The 24,790-nt window shown below is 51.4% G+C and overlaps 2 protein-coding genes across 5 annotated transcripts in view; one reads left to right on the forward strand and one right to left on the reverse strand.

Annotated features, from left to right (window-relative positions):
• On the reverse strand, positions 7,278-14,369 carry GMFG (glia maturation factor gamma). 2 transcript variants are annotated; one of them, XM_003133210.6, is made up of 7 exons: positions 14,263-14,369; positions 13,751-13,847; positions 13,588-13,637; positions 13,081-13,130; positions 8,186-8,268; positions 7,631-7,704; positions 7,278-7,457 (listed from the first exon to the last, which is right to left on the reverse strand). In XM_003133210.6, the coding sequence occupies exons 1-7, from the start codon at positions 14,263-14,265 to the stop codon at positions 7,386-7,388; spliced, it is 429 nt and encodes a 142-aa protein (XP_003133258.2). In that variant the 5' UTR covers positions 14,266-14,369; the 3' UTR covers positions 7,278-7,385. The 2 variants fall into 2 exon arrangements, with proteins under 2 accessions (XP_003133258.2, XP_013845962.1); XM_013990508.2 differs by having other exon boundaries at positions 7,279-7,457; positions 13,751-13,923; positions 14,263-14,291.
• Positions 19,763-24,790, forward strand: part of SAMD4B (sterile alpha motif domain containing 4B) — a 43,838-nt gene continuing 38,810 nt past the window's right edge. For 2 of the 3 annotated variants that reach the window (XM_021094366.1, XM_021094368.1), the window contains exon 1: positions 19,778-19,912. The gene's annotated coding sequence lies outside the window, so the exon portion shown is untranslated. Of the gene's footprint in view, positions 19,913-24,790 lie in introns of all 3 variants that reach the window. The other variant, XM_021094367.1, reaches the window with a different exon arrangement.

Genomic DNA, 24,790 nt, shown 5'->3' on the forward strand with positions numbered 1-24,790 from the left:
GAGCGGCAAACTCGCCTCCCCCAAACCCATACAGAGGCCTGGCCCCACAAGGTGCTGAGCCCCAGCCCCCAGGCCGGAACCTGACATGGACGCACAGACACACACCCTCGGAGACATACAACCCGCAGACACACACACACACACACACACACACACACAGATGGACACCCGAGCGGGCACACCCGGCTACACAGACCCTTGGATGGACATCCAACCCGGACACAAACATCCAACGCAGCTAGCCGCGCGCACACACTCGCTGGAGGGGGGTGGGAGGCCCACACCTGAGCACACAACCCACGCACACACACCTGCACACAGCCCCTTCGATGGGTGCGCGACAGCCCCCCAGACACACCGCCGGAGGGGCAACCACTCGGGGGAACATGCACGCACGGCCGGACACAGCACCTCGGCTCGACACCGGCACACACCCGGATGGCCACACAAGCAGGGCGCCGCACACACCGGCGCCGGGCACACACAGGGCCGCGCGAGCGCACGCCGGGCCCGCCGCAGCGCCGCGGACACCACTCACACGCTCACACGCTCACACCCGCGCTCACACAGGCGCCCCCGCCCGCCGCCTCCCCGGCCGCTGCGGGCCGCGCTCACCCAGCCCGGGGGGGCCCCGGGCCCGGCCCCGCCGCCGCCGCCTCGCTCCGCGCCATGGTGGGGGGAGGGCCGGGGGAGGGGGCGCGGTGCCGCGGGGCCGCCTCCCGCCTCCCGCCCTCCCTCCAGAGCCGCCGCCGAGCTCCGCCCTCCGCGCCGCCCGCCGCCCCGGCCCCGCCGCCGCCGCCGCCGCCGCCGCCGCCACCGCCGCAAGGGGGGAGGGGGCGCCGACCGGAGGGGCCGGGCGGGGCGGCCACACGCCCCCGACCCCCGCCCGGGGGCCCGCCGCAGACCCCTCTCCACTGCGGAGCCGCCGGCCCGCCCCCAACCCCTCCTCAGCCCCACCTCCAGCCCAGCAGGCTTCCCCGGAGACCACTAGACCACGCCCCGACTGGCATGGGGACCCTCGAAGCCCCCAGTGGAGACCTGGGATCAGGTCCCGATACCCAAGGGGGACTCCAGAGCATGCCTTATCTCCTTTGAGGACCCAGGCCATGTTCCACGACCACCCGGGACTACAAACCATGTCCTACTCTCCTTGGTGACCTCAGACTCTGCCCCACACCCATTAGGGACCCGAGACTGCACCCTCCAATCTAGGGGGACCCCAGACTATATCAGCATCCAAGGGGCTCCACAGCGGCCCCATCAGGGACCCTAAATCATGCCCCAATCTTCAAGTGGACCCTAGACCACACCCCATCCCTCAGGGACCGCAGATCATACCCCAACATTCAGAGAGGACCCAGACAATGTGTCAGAATCCAGGGAGACCCCAGATCGTGCCTTGCTCCCTTGGGGGTCCCAAACCATGTTCTACAACCACTCGGGACAACAAACCATAGCCCACAGCTTCCGGGGGACCATCTATGTCCTTCTACCCTGTAGGACTTGTAACTCCTAGGGGGCCCAAACATGTCTCTTATTCCCATGGGAGACCTTAAATTTTCCCCCATTAGATCCCAGACCATCCTCTCCTCCGAGGGCCCCCTCAGTTTCCGGAAGGCCCAAATTGACCCAGATTCCTGATCATCCTCCCACCTGTGCTCCCCTTGTGAGGCCCCTGCCTTCTCCCTGTTCCTATTCTCTCTCTCGGACCCTGTAGGCCCGTCCCTTTTCCTGGGACTTCTGTGGAGCCCAGGACTCCTTGTTCCTTCCTTGTTCAGACTCTTTGCCCAACTTCTATGAAATAACTGACCCCCAGCCCCTCTCCCCAAACCCCACTGAGTATCTCAAGCCACTCTCCACCTCTTTTTGACATTATTCATTCAGCAAGAGAGAAACCCAGCAGGTCCTCCCTTCAAAATCTGTTTTATTGCAATCCCACAGATCCCTAGTGGCCCAAACCCCTCCCACTTTGGATCCCACTGTGTCAAGGTCTTTCCCTAAAGCCCTTCGCTAAATTCTTCCTAGCCACATCATCACACAGAGCCTGCCTTGCCCCCAGATCCAAGGCACCTCTGAGGGCCTCCCTCTAGAGAACCACTCACGACTGTTAGATACCCCCTGAGGATGCTCACAATCCCACCCCACCCCCTAGGCTCCAGATTTCACCATCACCACTACCATCACCACCACCACCCAGGCACCATCCCCACCTCTCACTCTGGTTCCTGATTCTTCCTGCCGGGACATGGAGGTCCAGGACCAGGAGGACAGATGGGGGAGAATAAGAGCACCAACAGCAAAAGTGGACACGTGTCCAGCACTACTATGCAACAGGAATGGATCTAAGAGCTTCACAGATATGACTTCATTCACTCTTCCCAGCAGTCAGACGAGGAGATTTCTACTATCCCCATTTTACAGATGAGGAAAATCGAGCCACAGAGAGGTTGAGTCCCTTGTCTGAGGTCATACAGATAGGAAATGGCAGAGAGGGTGGAGGTTCAGGGGAAAGAGGATGAAGGCAGGCCTGGGGGATGGGTGGGAGTGGAAAAGAGGAGGGTGAGAAGATGATCATGGGAGTTCCCATAATGGCTCAGTGGTTAATGAATCCGACTAGGAACCATGAGGTTGTAGGTTCGATCCCTGGCCTTGCTCAGTGGGTTAAGGATCCGGCGTTGCTGTGAGCTGTGGTGTAGGCCGAAGACAAGCTTGGATCCCTCATTGATGTGGCCCTAGTGTAGGCTGGTGGCTACAGCTCCGATTCAACCCATAGCCTGGGAACCTCCACATGCCGCAGGTGCGGCCCTAGAAAAGACAGAAAGACAAAGAAAAAAAAAAAAAAAAAGAAGATGATCATGAAAGAGGTACACAGAGGTGGAGAAACAAAGAGCCTGCCTCCCGCAGAGACAGCTCACTCGCAGGGCACACCTGGGCCTGTGCGCTCTGGCCCTGCCCACCTCTAGACCACACTCCCATCCACTCTTGTCTTCCAGCCTCAGTAATGACTTTTCTATTCCTCCAATGTACAAGCTCATTGCAGCCCCTGGGACTTTGCACTTTTTTCCCTTTCCATGGCTGATTCCTTCTTTTCATTTGATTTTTAATTCTAATGTAATCTCTTCAGAGAGCCTTTCCTTTTCCCTGACCAATTTACGCCCCCACCCCAACCAATCGTCCTGACGTCTGCAAATTGCTTTGAAATACTTTAAAAATATGGATTTCCCGTTGTGGCTCAGCCAGTTAAGAACACAACATAGTGGAGTTCCTGTCGTCGTGGCTCAGAGGAAATGAATCTGACTGGCATCCATGAGGATGCAGGTTCGATCCCTTGCCTTGCTCAGTGGGTTAAGGCTCTGGCGTTGCTGTGAGCTCTGGTGTAGTTTGAAGACGCCACGGCTTGGATCCCATGTTGCTGTGGCTACAGCCTAGGACAGCAGCTACAGCTCCCATTCAACCCCTAGCCTGGGAACCTCCACATGCCGCGGGTGTGGCCTCAAAAAAGAAAAAGAACACAGCAGAGTGTCTGTGAGGATGCAGGTTCAATCCTTGGCCTTGCTCAGTGGGTTAAGGACTCTGCATTGCCACAATCTGCCTCATGGGTCCCAGGTGTGGCTCTGATCCAGTGTTGCCATGGTTGTGGTATAGACCAGCAGCTGCAGCTCTGATTCAACCCCTAGCCCGCGAACTTCCACATGCCTCAGGTGTGTGGCCTTAAGAAATTTTTCTTAGGAGTACCCGTCATGGCACAGTGGAAACGAATCCGACTAGTAACCTTGAGGTTGCAGGTTTGATCCCTGACACTCGCTCTGTGGGTTAAGACTCTGTGAGCTATGATGCCAGCAGCTGTAGCTCTGATTTGACCCACGGCCTAGGAACCTTCATGTGCCACGGGTGTGGCCCTTTTTTCTTTTTTTTTTTACCTTTTTTTTTTAGGGCCACACCCACAGTATATGGAGGTTCCCAGGCCGGTGGATTGAATCACAACTGTAGCCACCAGCCTACACCACAGCCACAGCAACGCAGGATCCTGAACCCACCGAGCAAGGCCAGGGATCAAACCCGAATCCTCATGGATCCTAGTCGGGTTCGTTAACCACTGAGCCATGACGGGAGCCCCATAATTTTTTTTTAATAAAATAAAAATAAAATAGATTGAGGGATGGATAGATGGAGGACTATGTGATAAAGCAAGTACTATCAAAACGTTAACGGTGGAATCTAGGCAGGGGGTATATGGCTGTTTGCTGTAAAATTATTTCAACTTTGCTGCACATTTGAAATTTTTCATGATACATGTAAGTGGGAGAAACCCAAAGCACTCTTCTAGAGATGAAAGAGGCAACAAAAAAATAGCCCCAACAGGCCCCACCATTTTTTTCTATCCCATCACCTCATTTTATTTCCTTCATAGCCCTTATTTTGGTAATGCTCTTGTTTGCTTGTTTGTTTACCTATTATTGTTTCCTTATTCATTTGTTTATGGCGTCCTGTCTAGTCATTGAAATGTAAGCCACCTGAGACAAGTGGCAAGGACACTAATTTTCTCCAGTGTCCAGAATAGTAATCGGCACCCAGTTAGGTGCTCGGTAAACATGTGTTCTTGACCGCCTCTTAGGAGAGGGCCTGGGAACTAGGTCTGCTGCAGACTCACTGCAGAGCCTACACTCAAGAATAAACATGATCTCCCAGCCTGGGGTCACCAGAAGTGGACGGATGTACCACCGAGGCAGAGAGAATGCCTCGTGAGCTCAAGGAATGAGTTGGCCTGAAAAAGAGAGCAGCAGGTGGAAGTCGATAAGAGTGTGATTATTTCCCTGGAGCCCTAATTCCTAACCCAGACCAGCTAATAGAGATCCAATCTAATTCTTCTGTAATTTAGGCCCCGCCCCCAGCATAGCTCCACCCTCTGTCTCTAAGGCCCCGCCTTACAGCAAAAATCCTGCCCTATCTCACCCAAATAAATAACAACCCTCAAGCCTAGGTCCTACCCTCACAGCCTGAGCCCCACCCCTTTACCTTAGACTCAAACTAATATTCAGACTTCTTCAGTTTGGGCTGCCCCAATCCCTCCGCCCCAGCCCCACCCCTCCACCTTACGCTCCATTCCAAAAGCTTCAAGCTTTCAGCCTAGGTACTGGCCCTTCAGGCCTAGTTTGAATACCCCATTCTCAACTTCAACCTAAAGTCCAGTCTTCGCCTCTCCAACATAAGCTCCGTTCACATTCAAGGTTAGCAGGGAGAAGTGCCCCAGGGAAAACCTAGGGAGTCTGGATATGTGGAAACCTAGAGGAGAGGTTGGTGGAAAGAGAGGAGGTGTTTCCCAGTTTGTACCGCCCCTCAAAGACAGGTCCTCAAGCCCAAAGCCACGCCCTGTTGTGCCCACTCTTCCTTGTAGAGCGGTATTGTGTTATGACCTCTCTGATTGGTTCTGTCCACAAGCCCTCTAGAAAACCTACTCTGCATTGGACCGCCCCTCAGAGTCACCCTCTTTGATTGGTCCCTGCTTGTCAAATTCCCTGCTCCTGATTGGGCAAGTCTTTGTACATGCCTCTTTCTGATTGGATTATTTGCAATCTTGAACCTGGATTTCCACACTTCTACTGGTTAGGTGGGTGGCTGGCAGGGGGAGGAAGAGGAGGAGAGGAGGTGAAGAAGAGGACGTTCCCTAAATCCCCTGCCTAGAAGACGAAATGGCCACTGACCACAGGATAGCCTTGGGTTAGAGTTCTAACCGTAAAGACCACTAGCTGTGTGGCTTTGGGCAATTCTTTTTGGCTTCTGTGCCTCAGTTTCTTCATCTGTAAACTGGGAATAATAACGGTATCTTCTAAATGGGTTACATGACAATTAAATGAGTTAATACCTGTAAAATATTTATAGATGTACCTGATACATAGGAAGCTCTCAGAGACTTAGCCACTATGATCCATTTGAGCATATAGATTCATGACCTTGGACAAGTCCTTTTGCCTCTCTGGCCTCTGCAGACCAGGAGTTGCTTGACCTCTTCATTGAATGACCCCTCCTGTCCTCTCATATCTAGCTTTGAGGGACTAAGCTGTGATCAGAGGGAGGAGTAAAGACATCCCTGGAAGAGAAATAGGGGGAGGGGGCCCCAGCATGGGTGAAAAAGAAGAGAGGAGCTCAACCCAACACCCCCAGAAAACTGAGAGCAGTGGGGAATGTCTCTGGCCCATTGTAGAGTGACTCTTGTCTTGAATCCTTCCGGCCAAGGGCTCGTCCTGACTGGGGACAAGGGGGTAAGATATGGGGCAGAATGAGGTGATGAGTATGCCTTGTGTTAAGGCTGGGAGGGAGGGAAAAGGGCTGGAGCTGGGCTTGTGGACTCTCCCCCAGGAACGACAGGGCTAGGGGAGGGGCAGCCTGGGCCCAAGGTCACTGTGTCATTGTTACCATGGCAACAGCCACCTCTCAACAGGGAACCTGGAAAGGCATGGGGGGAGGGAGTTCCCAGGTCCCTGAATCTAGGGACGCAGAGAGGAACAATCAGAGACATGGAGGAGAAGCAGGGAGAGAGAGAGTGTTTCATCTCTGCGAAGACCTGACCATCTCAGCATCCTCAGAGCCTGGTACACTGGGGTGCTCAATAAATGTCCCTCAGAAACAGAAAGCCTGAGAGAGTCAAATGCCCAGAGATGACAGAGAAAGAAAGAAAAATCTCCAGACAGGGACGGGTAGTGTTTTTTTCCTGCCTCCTCAACCTCATACTCCTCAGGGGTCCACTGAGAGTCCTGGATGCTCTTCATCTTTCCAAGGCCTGGGCCCTCTGGCCAACCCAACCACACAAACCACCCACTGCCAGCAACTCCCCAGCCCCTGAAGCTATTATATTTGACATTTATAACAACTTCAACAACTTTTCTGCCTTTAAAATGTTCCTGCCTGGGGGCTTACTGAGAAAATTAGCATAGGTGCAAGCTAATACTTGCTAGGGAGGGAAGGGGAGAGGAAGGGTGACAGGCACCCTGCCTCCCTTACTCTCAGGGACCTGGGTGTCCTTGTTCTCCTTGGGAGTGGCTCCTCCGCAGACTCAGACATTCCCCCAATTCCTCCAGGAGACCCAGGCCTCCCTCATTTCTCCCGAGGGAAACCGCCAAGGCCCCTCCTTTCCTTTCCGAGAAACAGGTATCCTTTTCCTCCCCGGACTCAGCGGGAGTCCTCTGGGTCTGCCTGCCCTCTGCTGGCTCACGGCTGGTACTGCAGGGTTGCCCCCTTGTGCCCGCAAATGAGAAACAGAAACTGAAGCAGAACAGAGGGTCTCTTGAGTTCTTGCATTTTAATTCCTTTAAGGTTTCAGATGTTCAGGTCCTAGGGGTCCCCAGAGGGGACTCAGACATCAGGAAATCAGGTTTCCATCCCCGAGGTCAACGAAAGAAAGACAACTTCTCTTGGAGCCAGGCCTCGGTGAGGTCATCAGTGGTGCGGATTTCAAACACCTGGACGGAGGAAGGGCTCGGTGTTACGCTGCCTGTGCTCAGGAACTGAAACGGCAGGGACTCCGGCCCCCTCCTCCATCAGACCCAGGAACCCAGATCTTCAGCTCCCTGCCCCCCTCAGACCAGGAGTCCTGGCCCTTAGCCCCCTCCTCCCTCACACTGGAGCTTCAGACCTTTGTGAGCTCTGCTGTCTGCACCAGCCTGTTTTTACTCCCTGCATACATCATCTGTTGTTCGGGCTTGCAGCCTGCATGGAAAAGAGGAGAAGGGCACGTAACTGGGAGACACCAGAATATTCTCTAAGGCCCTAGTAATGTCCTGCAGGCCTCCAGAAGTTTTCTAAAGGTCCCAGGGATTGTTTGAAGGAGGTCCCTGGAAGCCATAAGCAAAGTCTCCAGGTTTCTTTGGGGCCTTGAATTTATTCTAGGGTCCCTGGAGATGGTTTAGGGACCAGATGGAGGTTTCTAGGTAAAAGAAAGAGGTGGACTTGCTTACATGCCTCAGAACTAAGGAGGATGGGCCAGCTCCCAAGGACTCTGAGCTCCCAACTCCTCCCCATTGCCCTCCCAGCACCCACACGCCACACAGGCCACACGCTCACACAGTCTCACACACACACACACACACAATCACTGGTCACACATGCACACATACCTGGAGTCAAACACACGTGCTTACACACCCCTCACACAGACCCCCTTCTCAGGATGAGTAGAGCTGTGTCTCACCCACGGGGCTGGAGAAGATGAAACACAAGGGGTAGGACACTCGGCCATCAGCGTGCACATACTTGTAGCTGTAAACCACGAACCTACAGCAGTGAAAGGGAATTCAAACTCAGGACTCGGCCTGGAGCCCAGGCCCAATGCCCATCAACTGAGTCCACAACCCTGCAATCTTGCCTGAGTCTGAGAACCTAGGGTTAACAACCGAGACCCAGGGTGCTGGCATCAAACACAATAAATGAATGCTTTTTATTTTCTTTTTAAGAATAGTTATTTTACAATTGGGATTTGGGTATCATCCTTGCTCAAGGCCATGCTAATCCTCTCTGTATCATTCCAATTTTAGGATATGTGCTCTCAAAGTGAGTACTATTTTTATTTTTATTTTATTTATTTTTTGCTTTTTAGGGCTTCAGGTGCAGCCAATGGAAGTTCCCAGGCTAAGGGAAGAATCAGAGCTGCAGCTGCTAGCCTATGACATAGCAAAGCAACACAGGATCTGAGCTGAGTCTACAACCTCATGGCAGACTGAGTCCACAGCTCATGGCAATGCTGGATCCTTTAACCCACTGAGGGAGGCCAGGGATGGAACCCTCGTCCTCGTGGATACTAGTTGGGTTCATAACCCACTAAGGCACAATGTAAATCCCAATTTCCGATGGTATACATGACTAGTATCCATGAGGATTTGGGTCCAGTCCCTGGCCCCGCTCAGTGGGTTAAGAATTCAGCGTTGCCATGAAGTTCATGTCGTGGCTCAGTGGTTAATGAATCTGACTAGGAACCATGAGGTTGAGGGTTCCATCCCTGGCTTTGCTCAGTGGGTTAAGGATCCAGTGTTGCCGTGAGCTGTGGTGTATATTGCAGACGCAGCTTGGATCCCGAGTTGCTGTGGCTCTGGCAATAGGCCAGCAGCTACAGCTCCGATTCGACCCCTAGCCTGGGAACCTCCGTATGCCGTGGGAGTGGCCCAAGACATGGCAAAAAGACAAAAAAAAAAAAAAAGAATCCAGCATTGCCATGAGCTGTGGTGTGTTGCTGCGGCTGTGGTGTAGGCTGGCAGCTGCAGCTGCGATTTGACCCCTAGCCAAGGAATCTCCACATGCCTCAGGTGCAGCCCTAAAAAAAAGCAAAATAATAATAATAGTAAATGCTAAATAGAACTCCCATATGATCCAGCCATTCTACTAATGGGTACTTATCAAAGAAAATGAAAGCAATAACTTGAAAAGATATATGCACCCCCATGTTTAAGGCAGCATTATTTATAACAGCCAAGATATGGAAAAAAACCTAAGCGTCCATTGATGGATGAGAGGATAAAGAAGATGTGGTATATATAACATATATACAATGGAATACTATTCAGCCATAAAGAAGAATGAAATCTTGGCATTTGCAACACGGATGGATCTTGAGGGCATTATGCCAAATCTAATAAGTCAGACAGAGAAAGTTACTTATAAGTGGAATTTTTAAAAATAAAAACAAAACCCCCACCAAGCTCATAAATACAGAGAACAGATTTGTGGTTGTCTGAGGTGGGGTGGGCAAAATGGGTGAAGGGAGGGTATAAACTTCCGGTTACAAAATAAATCCTAGGGAATCTAATGTGCAGCATGGTAAGTATAGTTAATAGCACTGCATGGTCTATTTGAAAGTTGCTAAGAGAGCAGATCTTAAAAATCCTCATCGTAAGAAAAAATTTTTTTCTAAGTACACATGGTGACCGATGCTAATTAGGCTTATTGTGGTGAACATTTTGTGACAGATACAAATATCAATCATCAAGTTATACACCTGAAACTAATATAACATTATATGTAAACTATATCACAATCTAAAAAAAAAATTAAAGTGGCTTAAAAATAGTTCTAGGAGTTCTCATCGTGGCTCAGCGTTAACAAACCCGACTAGCATCCGTGAGGACACAGGTTCAATCCCTGGCCTCACTTATTGGGTTAAGGATCCAGCATTGCTGTGAACTTTGGTGTAGGTCGCAGACACAGCTCAGATCCTGCGTGGCTGTGGCTGTGGCGTAGGCCAGTGGCTACAGCTCTGATTGGATCCCTAGCCTGGGAACCTCCATATGCCTCAGGTGTGGCCCTAAAAAGACCAAAAAAAAAAAAAAGTGCTAGCACAGAGAACTGTATCCAATCACTTGTGATGGAACATGATGGGAGATAACATAGGAAAAAGATATATATATGTATATATTAAAAAAAAAACTGGGCCACTTTGCTGTACAGCAGAAATTGACAGAACATTGTAAATAAACTATAATAATTTTTTTAAATATCAAGTGCTTAGTTGACTCACAAGAACCCTATGATGTAGGTACTATTATTATCCCCATACTACAGATGGAAAAACTGAGGCCCAGAGAGGTGAAGTCACTTGCCCAAGGTTCTATGGATAGCTCTGAACCCAGAAAATTTAGTGCTAGAGTGTACATGCTCAACCACTGTGCTTGAGAACCCTGAGCTGAGACCAGGGCCAGCTACATAATTTCCCAAGCCCAGCGCAAAATGAAAATGTAGGGCCCCTTATTATCAATGCAAGAGAAAGTTTCTTTCCTCAGTTTCACTGTCTCTCTCCAGACTGATCATGGTCTTTTAAAATTTGGTATTTAGGAGTTCCCGTTGTGGCTCAGTGGTTAATGAATCGGACTAGGAACCATGAGGTTTCGGGTTCGACCTCTGGCCTTGCTCAGTGGGTTAAGGATCCAGCGTTGCCGTGAGCTGGGGTGTAGGTCGCAGATGCGGCTGGGATCTGGCATTTCTGTGGCTCTGGTGTAGGCCGGCAGCTGTAACTCCAATTAGACCCCTGCCTGGGAACCTCTACATGTCATGGGTGCAGCCCCAGAAAAGACCAAAAAAATTAAATAAATAAAATAAAATAAAATTTGGTATTTAAAGGAGTTCCCTAGTGGCTAAGCAGATTAGGGATCTGGCTTCATCACCACAGTGGCTCTGGTTGCTGCTGTGGCACAAGTTCCATCCCTGGCCTGGAACTTCCACATGCCACAGGTGTAGCCAAAAAAACCTTTTTTGCTACTTAAAGTCATGCTGTTGTGGGCATAAGGACACGCACCAGGGTGGGGAGTGGAGATGCTCAGAGGCACACCTGGAACTTGCCACACAGGCGGTGGGTGCTGACCCTGAGCCTGCCTCTCCCTGAATCTGCACTCAGGCCCCTGGCCTGGGGCAGAGGGCAGCAGCCATCACCGGGCCTGCAGGGAGGGGGTAGCTGAGAACCCAGCAGGGTTAGAGGTGGGGGCACGTGTGAGCTGAGGGAGGCTCCAAGCCCACAGCACATGCTCCACTGTCCCATCAGACTTCACACAAAATGCAGACTGAGAGATAAAACAGTAAAGAACTGCAACACAGTGGACAGCTGTGCAGCATCAAGCCCCACATTCGAGGCTCCCTTCTGGGTATGGGGCCCTGTGTGACTGCACTTGTCAGATGCCCAGGAAGCGGTGCTGGCTGAGATCTAGAGCCTGGTATTGAGGCTCAAAGTCCTAGGGCACCTAAAATTCACCCCGGTCAAGATGAAAAATCTAAAGAAACCAGTTTTGGGGAGTTCCTATCATGGCTCAGTGGTAATGACCCCGACTAGTATCTATGAGGACATGGGTTCAATCCCTAGTCTATCTCAGTGGATTAAGGATCCGGCGTTACCATGAGCTGTGGTGTAGGTCGCAGATGAGGCTCGGATCCCTCGTTGCTGTGGCTGTGGTGTAGGCCGGCAGCTGCAGCTCTGATTTGACCCCTAGCCTGGGAACCTCCATATACCACAAGTGCGTCCCTAAAAAGACAAAAAAAAAAAAAAAGCAAATTCTAACATCATGTATGACTATTAGTGTCCAATTCTGTAATAAAATGTTAGCACACAGGAGTTCCTAGGGTGGCTCAGCGGCTTAAGAACCGGACTAGTATCCATGGAGGACACGGGTTCGTTCCCTGGCCTCACTCAGTAGATTAAGGATGCTGAGTTGCTGTGGCTGTGATGTTGACCTGCAGCTGCAGCTCCGACTCAATGCCTAGCCCGGGAACTTCCATATGCTGCAGGCATGGCCATAAAAAGAAAAAAATGGCGCCCCCAAACTGAGGTGTGTGTAAATGTAAATATACACTGGCTTTCAAAGGCATTTTATTTTTTTATTTTTTATTCTTTTGTCTTTTTGCTATTTCTTGGGCCGCTCTATGGAGGTTCCCAGGCTAGGGGTCTAATCGGAGCTGTAGCCACCGGCCTACGCCACAGCCACAGCAACACAGGATCCGAGCTGCGTCTGCAACCTACACCACAGCTCACGGCAACGCCGGATCCCTAACCCACTGAGCAAGGGCAGGGACCGAACCCGCAACCTCATGGTTCCTAGTCGGATTCGTTAACCACCACGCTACGACAGGAACTCCTCAAAGGCATTTTTTATTTATAAAAATAAATTTTTTTTTTGCTGGTTTTTTAGGGCTACACCCATGGCATATGGAGGTTCCCAGGCTAGGGGTTAAATTGGAGCTACAGCTGCCAGCCTACACCACAGCCACAGCAATGTGGGATCTGAGCAGTGTCTGCGACCTACACCACAGCTCACAGCAACAACGGATCCCCGACCCACTAAGTGAGGCCAGGGATCAAACCCACATCCTCATGGATACTAGTCGGATTCGTTTCCTCTGCACCACAATGGGAACTCCCTAAGAATGAAAAAAAAAATCTTTTTTTAATTAGTATACAAACCCAAAGTCCTAGGGTAGGAACACTTGACCTTAAACATATAGATTCTGAGCCTGTGAATAGGACTGAAACCCAAATGGTCCTTCAGTCTGTTCCTGCATCATCACCCCACTCCCCACGGCCTGACCTTCCCCTTCCTCCCCCACCCCCCATACCTTGGCTGTCTCTCTGGCAACTCCATTTTTAGTTCCTCCGGAGAAATATTCTGTAGGGGTTAGGGAGGAATAGAGGAAGCAAGATTGGCATTCAATGAACACTTCCTATGTGCCAAGGCGCTGGTCCAAGAAACACACATGGACTAACTCATTGGCCTCTCCCCAAACCCAGAGAGGTAGGTCCTATAATTACCCCTATTTTATAGGTGAACAAACTGAGGTCAGAGGTGTTAAGACACTTGCCTTCTTCTAAACCCATTACCAGGATTAAATCACTGAATCCCCAGACAACACTAAGAGGAAGGTCCCATTATCCCCTTTTCACAGATGAGGAAGCAGAGACCCAGAGAGGCCAAGTCTCTCACCCAGGGTCATAGCTAAGCTGGGATGTGACCTCAGGTCTTTTTGGCCCCCAATGCCAGGTTTTTAGTCACAGCCCCTTGGGTCTCCTGGTTCCACCCTGCATTTCTCAGGGGTCCCATTGCCACCTCCCTCCCCACCCCTCACCTGAAATTCTTCCTCCAACACCACCATCTGCCGGTCTTTGTCCACTTTCACTGGGGAGGGATGGCACACAGGAGTTAGATACCCTTGCCTTCCATCAGTGACATTAGCCCAGCCCTAACGCATGTCCCCACTCCCAATCCTTCCGGGGGAAGATGACACTCACTTATGATAGCTGCGTTGTCTGTCTCTTTTCGAAAGCGGAATTTCCTCAGCTTTTCCTTTAGCTCTGGGTCCACCTCGCACACCACCAGGGAGTCGGACTGCCGGAGGAGCCCAGTAAGAGCAGAGTCGCCTGGCCTCAGCCCTGCCCCCTTCCCCGAACATCGGTTTCTCCAACTAGCAATGAAGAGGAGGCCCTGATAGCTCATAGCTTGCCTTCGTGAGCATTAGGGAAAGGCAGCCTTTCCTCAGGGGAGATGCTGCTCCTTGCAAAGCAGAGGCTGGGCTCAGGCCTTCTCGGCAGGTGCCCTTAGGAAACGCCCAGGGAGACCCAGGGATCTGCTTGCCTGGGACTGAACCCAGAACTGCAATCTCTCTTCCCCCAGCCAGGGCCTTTGTCACAGTGGGACCCCCACCGCCAGACCTCCCTTCCTCGGCCTGACCTTCACCCAGGCATCCTCCCAGCCCCAGCCCCACTCCAGCCCCTAGCCCTTCCCATAGACCCTGGCCCCTGACCATGACTTTTCTGTCCACGAGCCTCTTCTTTTCTGGGTTCCGCTATCTTCTAGGGGTGGCGACCAGGGCTACTGGGGGCGGGGTGTGGGGTAGGGGGAAGGTTTCATCCAACACCACATCCTGTTTATGCCCATTCTGGGCAACTGTCACAGAGGGCTCCTCCCCCTCTTTCCTTCCCCTCATGTGCTCAGACCTTCCAGGCTTTGCAATCACCCCGACTGGGTTTGGATGCTGCCTTATTGTGTGACCCTAGCTAAGTAACTTCACCTCTCTGATTCATGATAAAATAGCTTCGCATGTCTCCCAGCATGGTGGACACATTCATTAGGCAGTAGGTAATGATGAATTCTTTAGCTCTGTCCCTCCTCCAGGAAGGCCTCCTGGATTTCCCTCATCTGGACTATTTCAATTCCAGAGCTGAAAGGGGGAGCTTAGAGATGTTTCCTGGTCAAATGGCCACTTACAATACTGATGGGGATATGGAAGATAGAGAGGGATCACCACGGTGCCCCAGGTAATTGTGAATTTTTTCCTGCAATTATTCAACCTCATGGGCCTTATAATGGGCCCTACAACAATGACGTTCAGTCCTGTCAGACCAGTACCTTGTTTCGCTCTCTCTCTCTCTCTCTTTTTTTTTTTTTTTCTTTTTTTAGGGCCGCTACCTGCGGCATATGGAGGTTCCCAGGCTAGGGGTCAAATTGGAGCAACAGCTGCCGATCTACACCACAGCTACAGCCACACCAGATCCGAGCCATGTCTGTGACCCACACCACAGCTCACGGCAACGCCAGATCCTTAACCCCCTGAGCAAGGCCAGGGTTCGAACCCGCATCCTTATGCATACTGGCCGGATTCATTTCTGCTGAGCCAGGACAGGAACTCCCAGTACCTCCTTTTTGATTAAGAGCATTTTTATTGCCCCCCTTCACCCTGTTCTCATCCTGAAATGAAATTCCTAGATAATGTAACCTACTTATAGACATAAATCCCCCCCAAGACAGTATAGTGTTCTAAATGTGATATAAAGGAGAAATAAAAGGAAAGTAATTTATGAGAAACCCCTGTGTATTTCCATGAGAAAATATAAGCAAACCAGAGAGAATTTTCACAGGACCCAGCCCCATGGCGTCGGCCCGCTGTGCTGGCTTCTTCCATAGCAGCGGGCAGAACTTTCCTGTCCCCTCTGCTCCAGCTCTGGGTCCCACCCTGTCTCTCACCCCCTCAAGGGCATTGGTGCCGAGGCTCTCCCTCTCCCCGTGCCCCCAGGGTCCTCATCTCTGCTAGAGCTTTCCCCTCAGTCCACAGGCGATGTCATTTCTTCCACCTTAGAAACGACAAACCCTATCTTCCGTCCAGCCACTGCCCGTTCATTTCCTTCCCTTTTCAGCAAAACTTCTTGAAAATATTGTCCACACTTGCTGCCTCCAATTTCTCCTCCCAGTTTGCTCGACCCTCTCCCAGCCCCTTTACTCCTGTCCCTCTCCAGCGACATACCTGGTCAGGGCCATCGAGGACGGTCAATTCTCAACCTTGATCTGCTGTGCCCTGTCAGCCACATCCGACACCACCCATCGCTCCCTATGCCCCCAAACGCTTTCTCCCGTTGGCTTCCAGGCCAGCACTCTGGCCTGGTTTTCCTCTGGCTCTCCTGGCCGCTCCTTCTCAGCCTCCTTTTAACCACTGAGGGGCCCAGGGCTCAGGCTTTTGTCCCTTTCTCTCTCCCATCCACTTTCCCCTCTTCCTGAGTGCATCAGTCTCTTGGTGGTCAAAGGGGATAGCCTAGAATTTCTTCAGCCGGGGCCTCTCCCTGAACTCTAGGCTCTTATAGCCAGCTGCCTGCATGACTTCTCCATAAGGATGTCTTATTCAGTTGTTTATTATTTATTTTACATTAATTTATTGAAGTGTAGCTGATTCACAATGTTGTGTTAGTTTCTGCTGTACAGCACAATGACTTAGTTATACATATATATACATACTTTTTCATATTCTTTTTCATATACTTTTCCATTATGGTTTATTAGAGGATATTGACTATAGTTCCCTGTGCTATTATGGTAGGACCGTATTGTTTATCTCCATCTGGATATATATATTTTTTTTTTTTTGGTCTTTTTAGAGCCACTCCCTAAAATTTTCCAGGCTAGGGGTCGAATCAGAGCTGCAGCTGCCAGCCTATCCCACAGCCACAGCAAGGCCAGATCCTCTGAGCTATGTCTGTGATTTACACCACAGCTCACAGCAACGCCAGATCCTTAACCCACTGAGCGAGGCCATGGATTGAAACCATGACCTCGTGGATGCTAGTCGGGTTCGTTACCACTGAGCCACAACAGGAATTCCTCCATCTGAGTGTCTTAGAGGCATCCTTGAATCACTTCTTTCCTCTGTCAAAGTACCTCAGAATTTGTCTGCTCTGAACTTCAAAATATAAGCAGAACCAGCCCACCTCTCCTCCACAGCCCACATTCTGGTCCTGCCACCTTCAACCCTTGCTTGAACTCTCACAGCAGCTTCTCCCTGTTTCCCTGCTCCCACGCCACTCCCTGCACTCTTTTTTTTTTTTTTTTCTTGCCACTGGGCCAAAGATCAAAATTGCAACACAGCAGCAACCCAAGCCACTGCAGTAACAAAACCAGATCCTTAACACGCTGCACCACATAACTTCCCAACGCTCTATTCTTCACAGAGACTAGACCCTAATAAAAGAGGTCCTAACAAAACCCAAGTCAGATGACATACCCGCTCTCTCGAAGCCGTCTTATAGTTCCCATATTATTTGGGTAAAAGCAAAAGCCCTTATAGCAGCCTTTAAAGCTCCACATTACCTGCCACCACCCCTCCTCATGACCTCTTGGATCCTGTCTCTCAGTATTGTGCTTTGTCCACTCCTCTCCGTCCACACCAGCCTGTTTGTGGCTCTGCAAATGATCCCGCCACCAGGCCTTTGCACTTGCTGGTTCCTCTTTCTGGAACCCTCTTTCCTTCATGGCTTACCCCTTCCGCCCTTCAGATTTCTGTTCAACTGACCTTTGATCAAAGATGCCTTTCTCCACCTAAAATATCGCTGACCTCATCACTCCATCCCCTTAGCTGGCTTTGTTGTTCTCCATAGTACTTATCACCAAGTTACACTGTAAATATTTATCATTCTTTTCTGTCCAAGTAGAATGTAAGCTTCATGAAGACAAGAGATTTTTGCCCATCTTTTTCACTGTTGAATTTTTAGCACTTTGAACAGTGCCTGGCACATGTAAGGTACTCAAGAAATATATATACCAAAGTATAAAAGTGGAGGAGTTCACATCATGGCGCAGCGGAAACAAACCCAACGAGGAACCATGAGGTTGCGGGTTTGATTCTTGGCCTTGCTCAGTGGGTTAAGGATCTGGTGTTGCTGTGGCATAGGTCATAGACTCAGCTCAGACCTGACGTTGCTATGACTGTGGTGTAGGCCAGCGGCTACAGCTCCGATTGGACCCCTAGTCTGGGAACCTCTGTATGCCCCAAGTGTGGCCCTAGAAAGACAAAAAGACCAAAAAAAAAAAAAAAGGTATAAAAGTATGTGTATCTACTTTTTTAATGGCCGCACCCATGGCATATGGAAGTTCCCAGGCCAGTGATTGAAACTAAGCTGCAGCTGCAACTCAGCTGCTGCAACCAGGTTCTTAACCTACTGTGTCACAGTGGAAACTCTCAAGAAATATCAGTGAATGAATAAATGAACTAGCGTCCTTGGAGCATAACCATTCCATATGAGGTGAAAGTTGTTTAAATGAAAGGTGTAGTGTCTGGGGTTTGTGATATCCCCACACCCATGGCCTTTCCTGATCATGTCTAAGATGACATGGCCTCTCTCTCTGTGGCTGCTTCTTCTCAATCTTTGTCGAGTGTCAATTCCTTTACTCCAACCTTACATGTCTCCCCTCCTAAAGGTTCTGTCTGGTCCTTGTCTCCATTCATCCTTCCAAACCTTCCCCAAGCTAGGTCACTAACTCCCACAGCTTCAATAACAATCTTTTTTTTTTTTTTTTTGCCACACCTGCAGCATATCGAAGTTCCCCAGTTAGGAATTGAATTCAAGCCGCAGCTGCAACCTATATTACAGCTGCAGCCATACCGGATCCTTAGCCCACTGTGCCATGTGGGAACTCCTAATTACCATCTTTGCTTATCCTCAAATCCTGATTTCCAACCCCAATTCCTCTCTTAAGCACTAGATCCAGGGGTTATGCAGCCTCCTGGACTCCAATGCTAGGTGGCCCACACTGGGCTCAGTACCTTCCAAACCTGCTTCTCCTCTGGGTCTCCTTCTCAGGGAAGGCCCCCAAACCCCCTAGTTTTCCAGCCAGAAGGCCTTGTCTTGGATTCCTCCCTCCCTCCCCCTCCGGGGCCAACCAGTCCCAGGGCAGCTTCACGGGCCTCCTGGGCGTCCATCCCTCCCACCAATGCCCCCTTCCCTTCCCATAGTCCCACCCTAGTGCAAACGCCCCTCTCCCACCACAGCTGCTTCCCTGGACTAATGGCTCCAGTTCTATTCCCTCCAATCCATCCTCCATATAGAAGCCGGGAACACCTTTCCAAACCCCCACCGATTCTCCTTGGCTTGAAGCCCTGCCATGGCTTCTCAGTGCCCTGGGGACGAGTCTCAACTCTCTCAAGTGGCCAAAGTTCTGGCCGTGACTCATTTCCCTTCACTCCTTGCCTTAAATTCTACTTTCCACTCCGAATACATTTCTTTGAGTTCCTCTACCAACCATGGTCACCTGGAAGCCTTCTGAGGGCCCCCACTCTGGTTAGTTGACACCGGTCCAGGACAGTGTGTGAAATAAAAAGGTTACAACAGTCAGAGCAACAACCCCCATTTACTGATGGTCTGCTTGGTGTCCAGCACTTTATATATGTATCGTCTCTTTCGATCCTAATCCCATTTGAGAGACAAGGCAACAGACGCAGAGAAGGGTTTGGTGAGAGAGCTGAGACTCCTACAGCCCGAGCGCCGACCCGCAACCTGGAGGGTCAGGGCACAACCGGGCCCAGGCCTAGAGCAGGGAGCGCTGGCGGGGTGCGCTGGCGGGACGCGCCACCAGTCCTTGAACGCCAGAATCAGGAATTGTGACTTATGTCGCGGCCGGTGAGGTAGACCGGCACGAGACTGCCCCCTGCGGGCCTGGAGGCCCAATCCCAGACTCCGCCGGGCCCGTTGCCCATAGCAACGCCGCGCGCGCCCCGCCCCTTCCCCGCCCGCCAGCCGACTGCCCGTCAGTCGCGCAGCCGACCAATCCCACAGAGCAGGGGGCGGGTCTTGTGGGCCTCGTTCCACCTCCGTGGCCCCCCTCTCCACCGCGACCCCGCCTTTCTCCGCGCACACCTCCCGCCCTTCGGGCTGCCCTCGCCGCCCATTGGTGGGTGCGCTGTTCATCACCTTGGCATCAGCTAATGCGGGCGCGCTGCGGTCCCTGGGCGGGGCCAGGGGCGGTGACGCACGGCGCGGTGACGCAGCGCGACGGCGGCGGCGGCGGCGGCGGCGGCGGTGGTCGGTGCGGGAGGAGGGAGGGGAGCTCGCGGGCTGGAGAGGGGGCGACGGCGGTGGCGGCGGCCTGAGGAGGCCTGGACGGCGGCGGCGGCGGCGGCAGAGGCCGAGGCGGTGAGTGGCCGGCAGGGCCGGGCGGACGCGAGGCGGCGGCGGGTCGGGGCGCGCGGGGCTCACCTCGGGGCGCCCCAGGCCGCGCGGGCGGCCCCGCCCCCTCAGGGACCCCGGGCGGTGGCGGGCGCGGAGTGCGGGCCTCGGGACTCCCGGCCCTCGAGAGAATCCCCCACACCGGTCTCCTGAGTCGCCCGCACAGGCCGCTTCTCGAGCTCTCTCCGAAATTCTCGCTCCTCGGGGTGGTCGGGGGGCCCGGCCCGCAGCCCTTTCTCGTGACCCCCCCAGGTTTACCTCCGACACCTCCCTGGCGGGCACGCCCACAGATCCCCGGAGTCTGCCCCAACTCCTCCATTCCCCTCCCACGAGGCGAAAGACCTCGAGAGACCACCTCTGGTATTTCTACGTCTGCTCCAGACCCCGTCATACGCCTCAAAAATCTTCCTCAGAGGACCCCCCCCCCCGTGGCCCCAGATCCCCCATCCTCCTCCCGTGACCAAAAATATTTCCCCGAAGCCACTCATGTACCAACAATATGTGTCATATATCGTCTCTAGGAGCCTCCCTTATAAGCCCTAAACATCTCTTTCAGAGACTCCCCGAAATCCCCTCCAGACCCCGTACATTCCAGAAATCTCCCCCAGCGACCTACTTAGCATGTCCCAACAATCTCCCCCAGATTTCCTTCTCACACATCCCAAGAATTTTCTCTCCCACCTACCCCCATACCAGAAATCACCTTGGAGATTTTCCACTCAGAGCCCCAAAATCTCAGAGCCCCTCCCCCCTGGAATCCTCCAGAATGCCCTTGATAGCCCCTGAGAATCTTCCTCAGAGACTCTTGGATCCCCACAGCTCACCTGGAGGTCCCGTGTCCGGTGACTTCCCCCCCCACCCCCGCGTTTCCGCAACATCCACCTCCCATTTACGCTCCCCCCCTCACATATCCCAGAAGTCATCCATACCTTTGGACCCTTCCACAGACCCCCAAAATTTCTTCTAAAGACCTCCTCATGTACCCCAAATCCCACCACCCTGAAATGCCCTGGAGATGACCCTCACGCCTCCCTAAAATCTTCCCCTGATGACTACCTCAGACCAAAATTCTCCTTCAGAGATGCCCTGAAATCTGCAGAGAATTCTCTTCTCATATTCCACAAGCCTCTTCCAGAACCTCTTTTTTGTATCCCGAATCTTTCCCAGTAACCCACGCGAAATATTCCATAAATTGCTTCTTCAGGATTCCAACAGTTTTCCTCATAGTTTCTCTTTGAAATTTTATAGAACCACCCCCCCCTTAGATAACCTTTCAAAAATCTCTCCTATATGAACTTTTTTCAAATAAGCTAAAAATCCTTCTCATAACCCCCCCCCAAAATCCTAAGACCTTCTCTTCACGACCTCTCTGAGATAGTTTTTCAGGACCTCCTCATATCTTCTCAGAGACCCCAGCGACACCCTCGAGTCTGAGGTATGCCCTTGAAATCCTTCCCAAGACCTCTCCAGCACCTCCCAGAACCCCTTCAGTCTCCACTCAGAGACCTCCTGCCTTACTAAGAGACTTCCTGCATAATTCCCTTCCTGAAAACGCTCCCTGGGTTTCCCTCAAATCCTCTAGAACCCTCTGTAGAAGACCCCCCCACTCAGTCTTCCTTCAAGATAACACTGAGCTCCTTTTTTAGAAAGTCCCAGAATTCTTTCTGAAAAACCCTCTGCCCTGATAGTCCCACAGTCCCCTCAGAAGACCCACCGTCCTCATACATTCTTTTGAGGATTTTACTCAGAGATTTCTTTTCTTAGTTCTCTGAATTGTTCCTAAAAAGATCTGTTGTCATCCTGATTCAGTAAATCTAAGATCTCCACGGAAGACCACACCTCCCCAGACATCCTTTAGAGAATTTTCTCCAAAACTGCTGTACATCAGTAACCCCAGCACTTTGGAGTTCCTGTCCTGACGCAGCGGAAACGAATCTGACTAGTATCCATGAGGATGCAGGTTCGATCCCTGGCCTTGCTCAGTCAGTTAAGGATCTGGCATTGCTGTGAGAAGTGGTGTATGTCGCAGACGCGGCTTGGATCCGGATTTGCTGTGGTGTAGGCCAGCAGCTGTAGCTCTGATTTGACCCCTAGCCTGGGAACCTCCATATGCCTTGGGTGCGGCCCTAAAAAGAAAAAAAATATAAAAAACATGCCCCCAGCACTTTGTGAGACTTCCTCTGAACTCTCCAGATTCTCCCTCTCATATCCCCAAGAAACCTTATTCTGGGTCCTTTTAGAACCCCCATTTACACCCTCTCATGTCCTCCATTCTCGTCTAAAATCAGCTTAGCAGTCCTTCTTAGATATGAGCTTCCTTACCCCATTACCCCATCATAGGCCTCCAACATCCTCCAGACTCCCCCTGTCAAGAGCTCTATGTCCCCTTTTATTAAAAAGATTCTTGAAGTTGCCGACATGGCTCAGTGGTTAATGAATCCGACTAGGAACCATGAGGTTGCGGGTTCGATCCCTGGCCTTGCTCAGTGGGTTAAGGATTCGGCATTGCTGTGAGCTGTGGTGTAGGTTGCAGACGCGACTTGGATCCTATGTTGCTGTGGCTCTGGCGTAGGCTGGTGACTACAGCTCCAATTAGACCCCTAGCCTGGAAACCTCCATATGCCACGGGAGCGGCCCTAGAAAAGGCAAAAAGACCAAAAAAAAAGAAAAGATTCTCAAGAGATATCCTCACTCCTGGAAATCCCAACCCTCAGAGATCTTTCAGACCATTTTTTTTTAGGTTCCGTCTTTGTAGATTTTCCCTTCAGAGACCCTTAGCACACTCCTTAGACTCTTCTTAACGACTCTCCCTGTTTTCCTTTCAGAAGCCTTTTCTTTCCCCTTTGAGGGCCTCCTCATGAAAGAATTCCTCTCCCCTATAGTAGTGGTTCTCAAAGTGTTGTCCTTGACCAGCAACATAAGTATCACCTGGGAACTTGTTAGAAATGCAAATTCTTGGGTCCGACCAAGACTTACTGAATGAAAAAAACCTGGGAGTAAGGCCCAGCTGTCTGTTTTTAGGAACCTTCCTGGTGATTCTGATGCATGCTCAAGTTTGAGAACCACTGCCCTCTAAGAGATTTCTCTTTCCCTATAGAAAGCCCCCTGAAAGATACCTCAGGGTATGCCTGTGTGACCTACTGCCCACCCCCATCTTCCCAGGAGTCCCCTTTGCGAAGATGTCCACCCTCCAGAAGATTTCCATACCCTCCTTGAAAGATTTCTGGCTTCTTCAGAAGGTTCCTCCACCTTCTGAGCAGTTACTTCAGATTCTGCCTTTGAATGGTTCCCTTTTAGATCTTCCTCAGCACTTTCTCTTGGCTTCCCCTCCACCCCTCTGTACCATCTCCTGGCCTTTGGTGCTTCTGTTTCAAGTTGCTCCCTCCCTGAACACACCTGTCCGTCTCTTCTCATTATTCCTCATCTATCCTTCTCCACGTAAGCACCCTCCCCTTAAGGCACCTTCCAGTCTTTTTGTTCTCTGTGTCTCATAACCCAGAGCCCTCCACTGTACTTCTTACAGCATCATTCACCTTCTCCCTTGTTTTTCATGTGCTTGGCCCACTCACCCTCACTGGAATGGAGTTTGTAAAGTACTGGGATGTAATTTGTTCCTCTCTGAATCCCACAAGGGGGGAATCTGCCCTCTGTAAGTTATTGGGAATCAGGAGTAAATGGGCAGCTCTTCCTGCATTTGGCCAGAAATCTCTTAAGTTCCTTAGATCTCATTTCCCATTCAGGTTTACCACACCTTCCCCACCCCTTCTCTCACCTCCTTTATTCTCTCTATCCAGCCCCCTTTGCCTCTCCTAGGAGAGGTTGTCTGTCTTACCTTCTCTCGTCTGGAACTTTGTGCTGTCTCCTGATTCTGAGCAACCCAACATCCTATTCCTGGTGATCTGTCTCATCCCATCCTAGTTGGCTTCTCAGTCCCCTTCAGCCTGTATAGGTCTGGGGCCTCCACAGGGTCTCAGCTTTCTTCAAGGGATTTTGTTTCTCTGTAAGAAGAGTGAACAGATCATAAGGTAAATGCTGGGGCCTGCCTACAAGGAGCTCACGGTACAGTAGAGGGGTTGGTATGTGAGTAGGACGTGAGGTTCAGATTATATACTGTGGAAATTTGGCAGTGAGAGAAGGCACCCTTCATCTGGAAAGACTTCATAGAAAAGGTGGTATTGTGCCATTCCACAAGAGTAGGGACAAGTATGAATGGCTTTCCAGGCAGAGAAAGCAGCTTATACAGTAGGTCAAAGATAAGAAAGACTTCATCTCTTAAACTCATGGCATCTCTTCTTTCACCTAAAGGACAGAGATGAAAGAAAACAGATCTCGGAGTTCCTGTGTGGCTCAGTGGTAAGGAACCCGACCAGTATCCATAAGGACTCGGGTTCGATTCCTGGCCCCACTCCATGGGTAAAGGATCTGGCATTGCTATGAGCCACAGTATAGGTCGTAGACATGGCCCCAAATCAGCCCCTAGCCTGGGAACTTCCATATGCTGCGGGTATGGCCTTTAAAAGAGGGGGGGAGGAGTTCCCGTCGTGGCGCAGTGGTTAACGAATCCGACTAGGAACCATGAGGTTTCGGGTTCGGTCCCTGCCCTTGCTCAGTGGGTTAACGATCCGGCGTTGCCATGAGCTGTGGTGTAGGTTGCAGACGCGGCTCGGATCCCGCGTTGCTGTGGCTCTGGCGTAGGCCGGCGGCTACAGCTCCGATTCGACCCCTAGCCTGGGAACCTCCATATGCCGCGGGAGCGGCCCAAGAAATAGCAACAACAACAACAACAAAAGACAAAAAAAAGACAAAAAAAAAAAAAATTTAAAAAGAAAGGGGGGGGGAGAAAAC

The sequence above is a fragment of the Sus scrofa genome, chromosome 6 (assembly GCF_000003025.6).
Source record: "Sus scrofa isolate TJ Tabasco breed Duroc chromosome 6, Sscrofa11.1, whole genome shotgun sequence".
NCBI lineage: Eukaryota > Metazoa > Chordata > Mammalia > Artiodactyla > Suidae > Sus > Sus scrofa.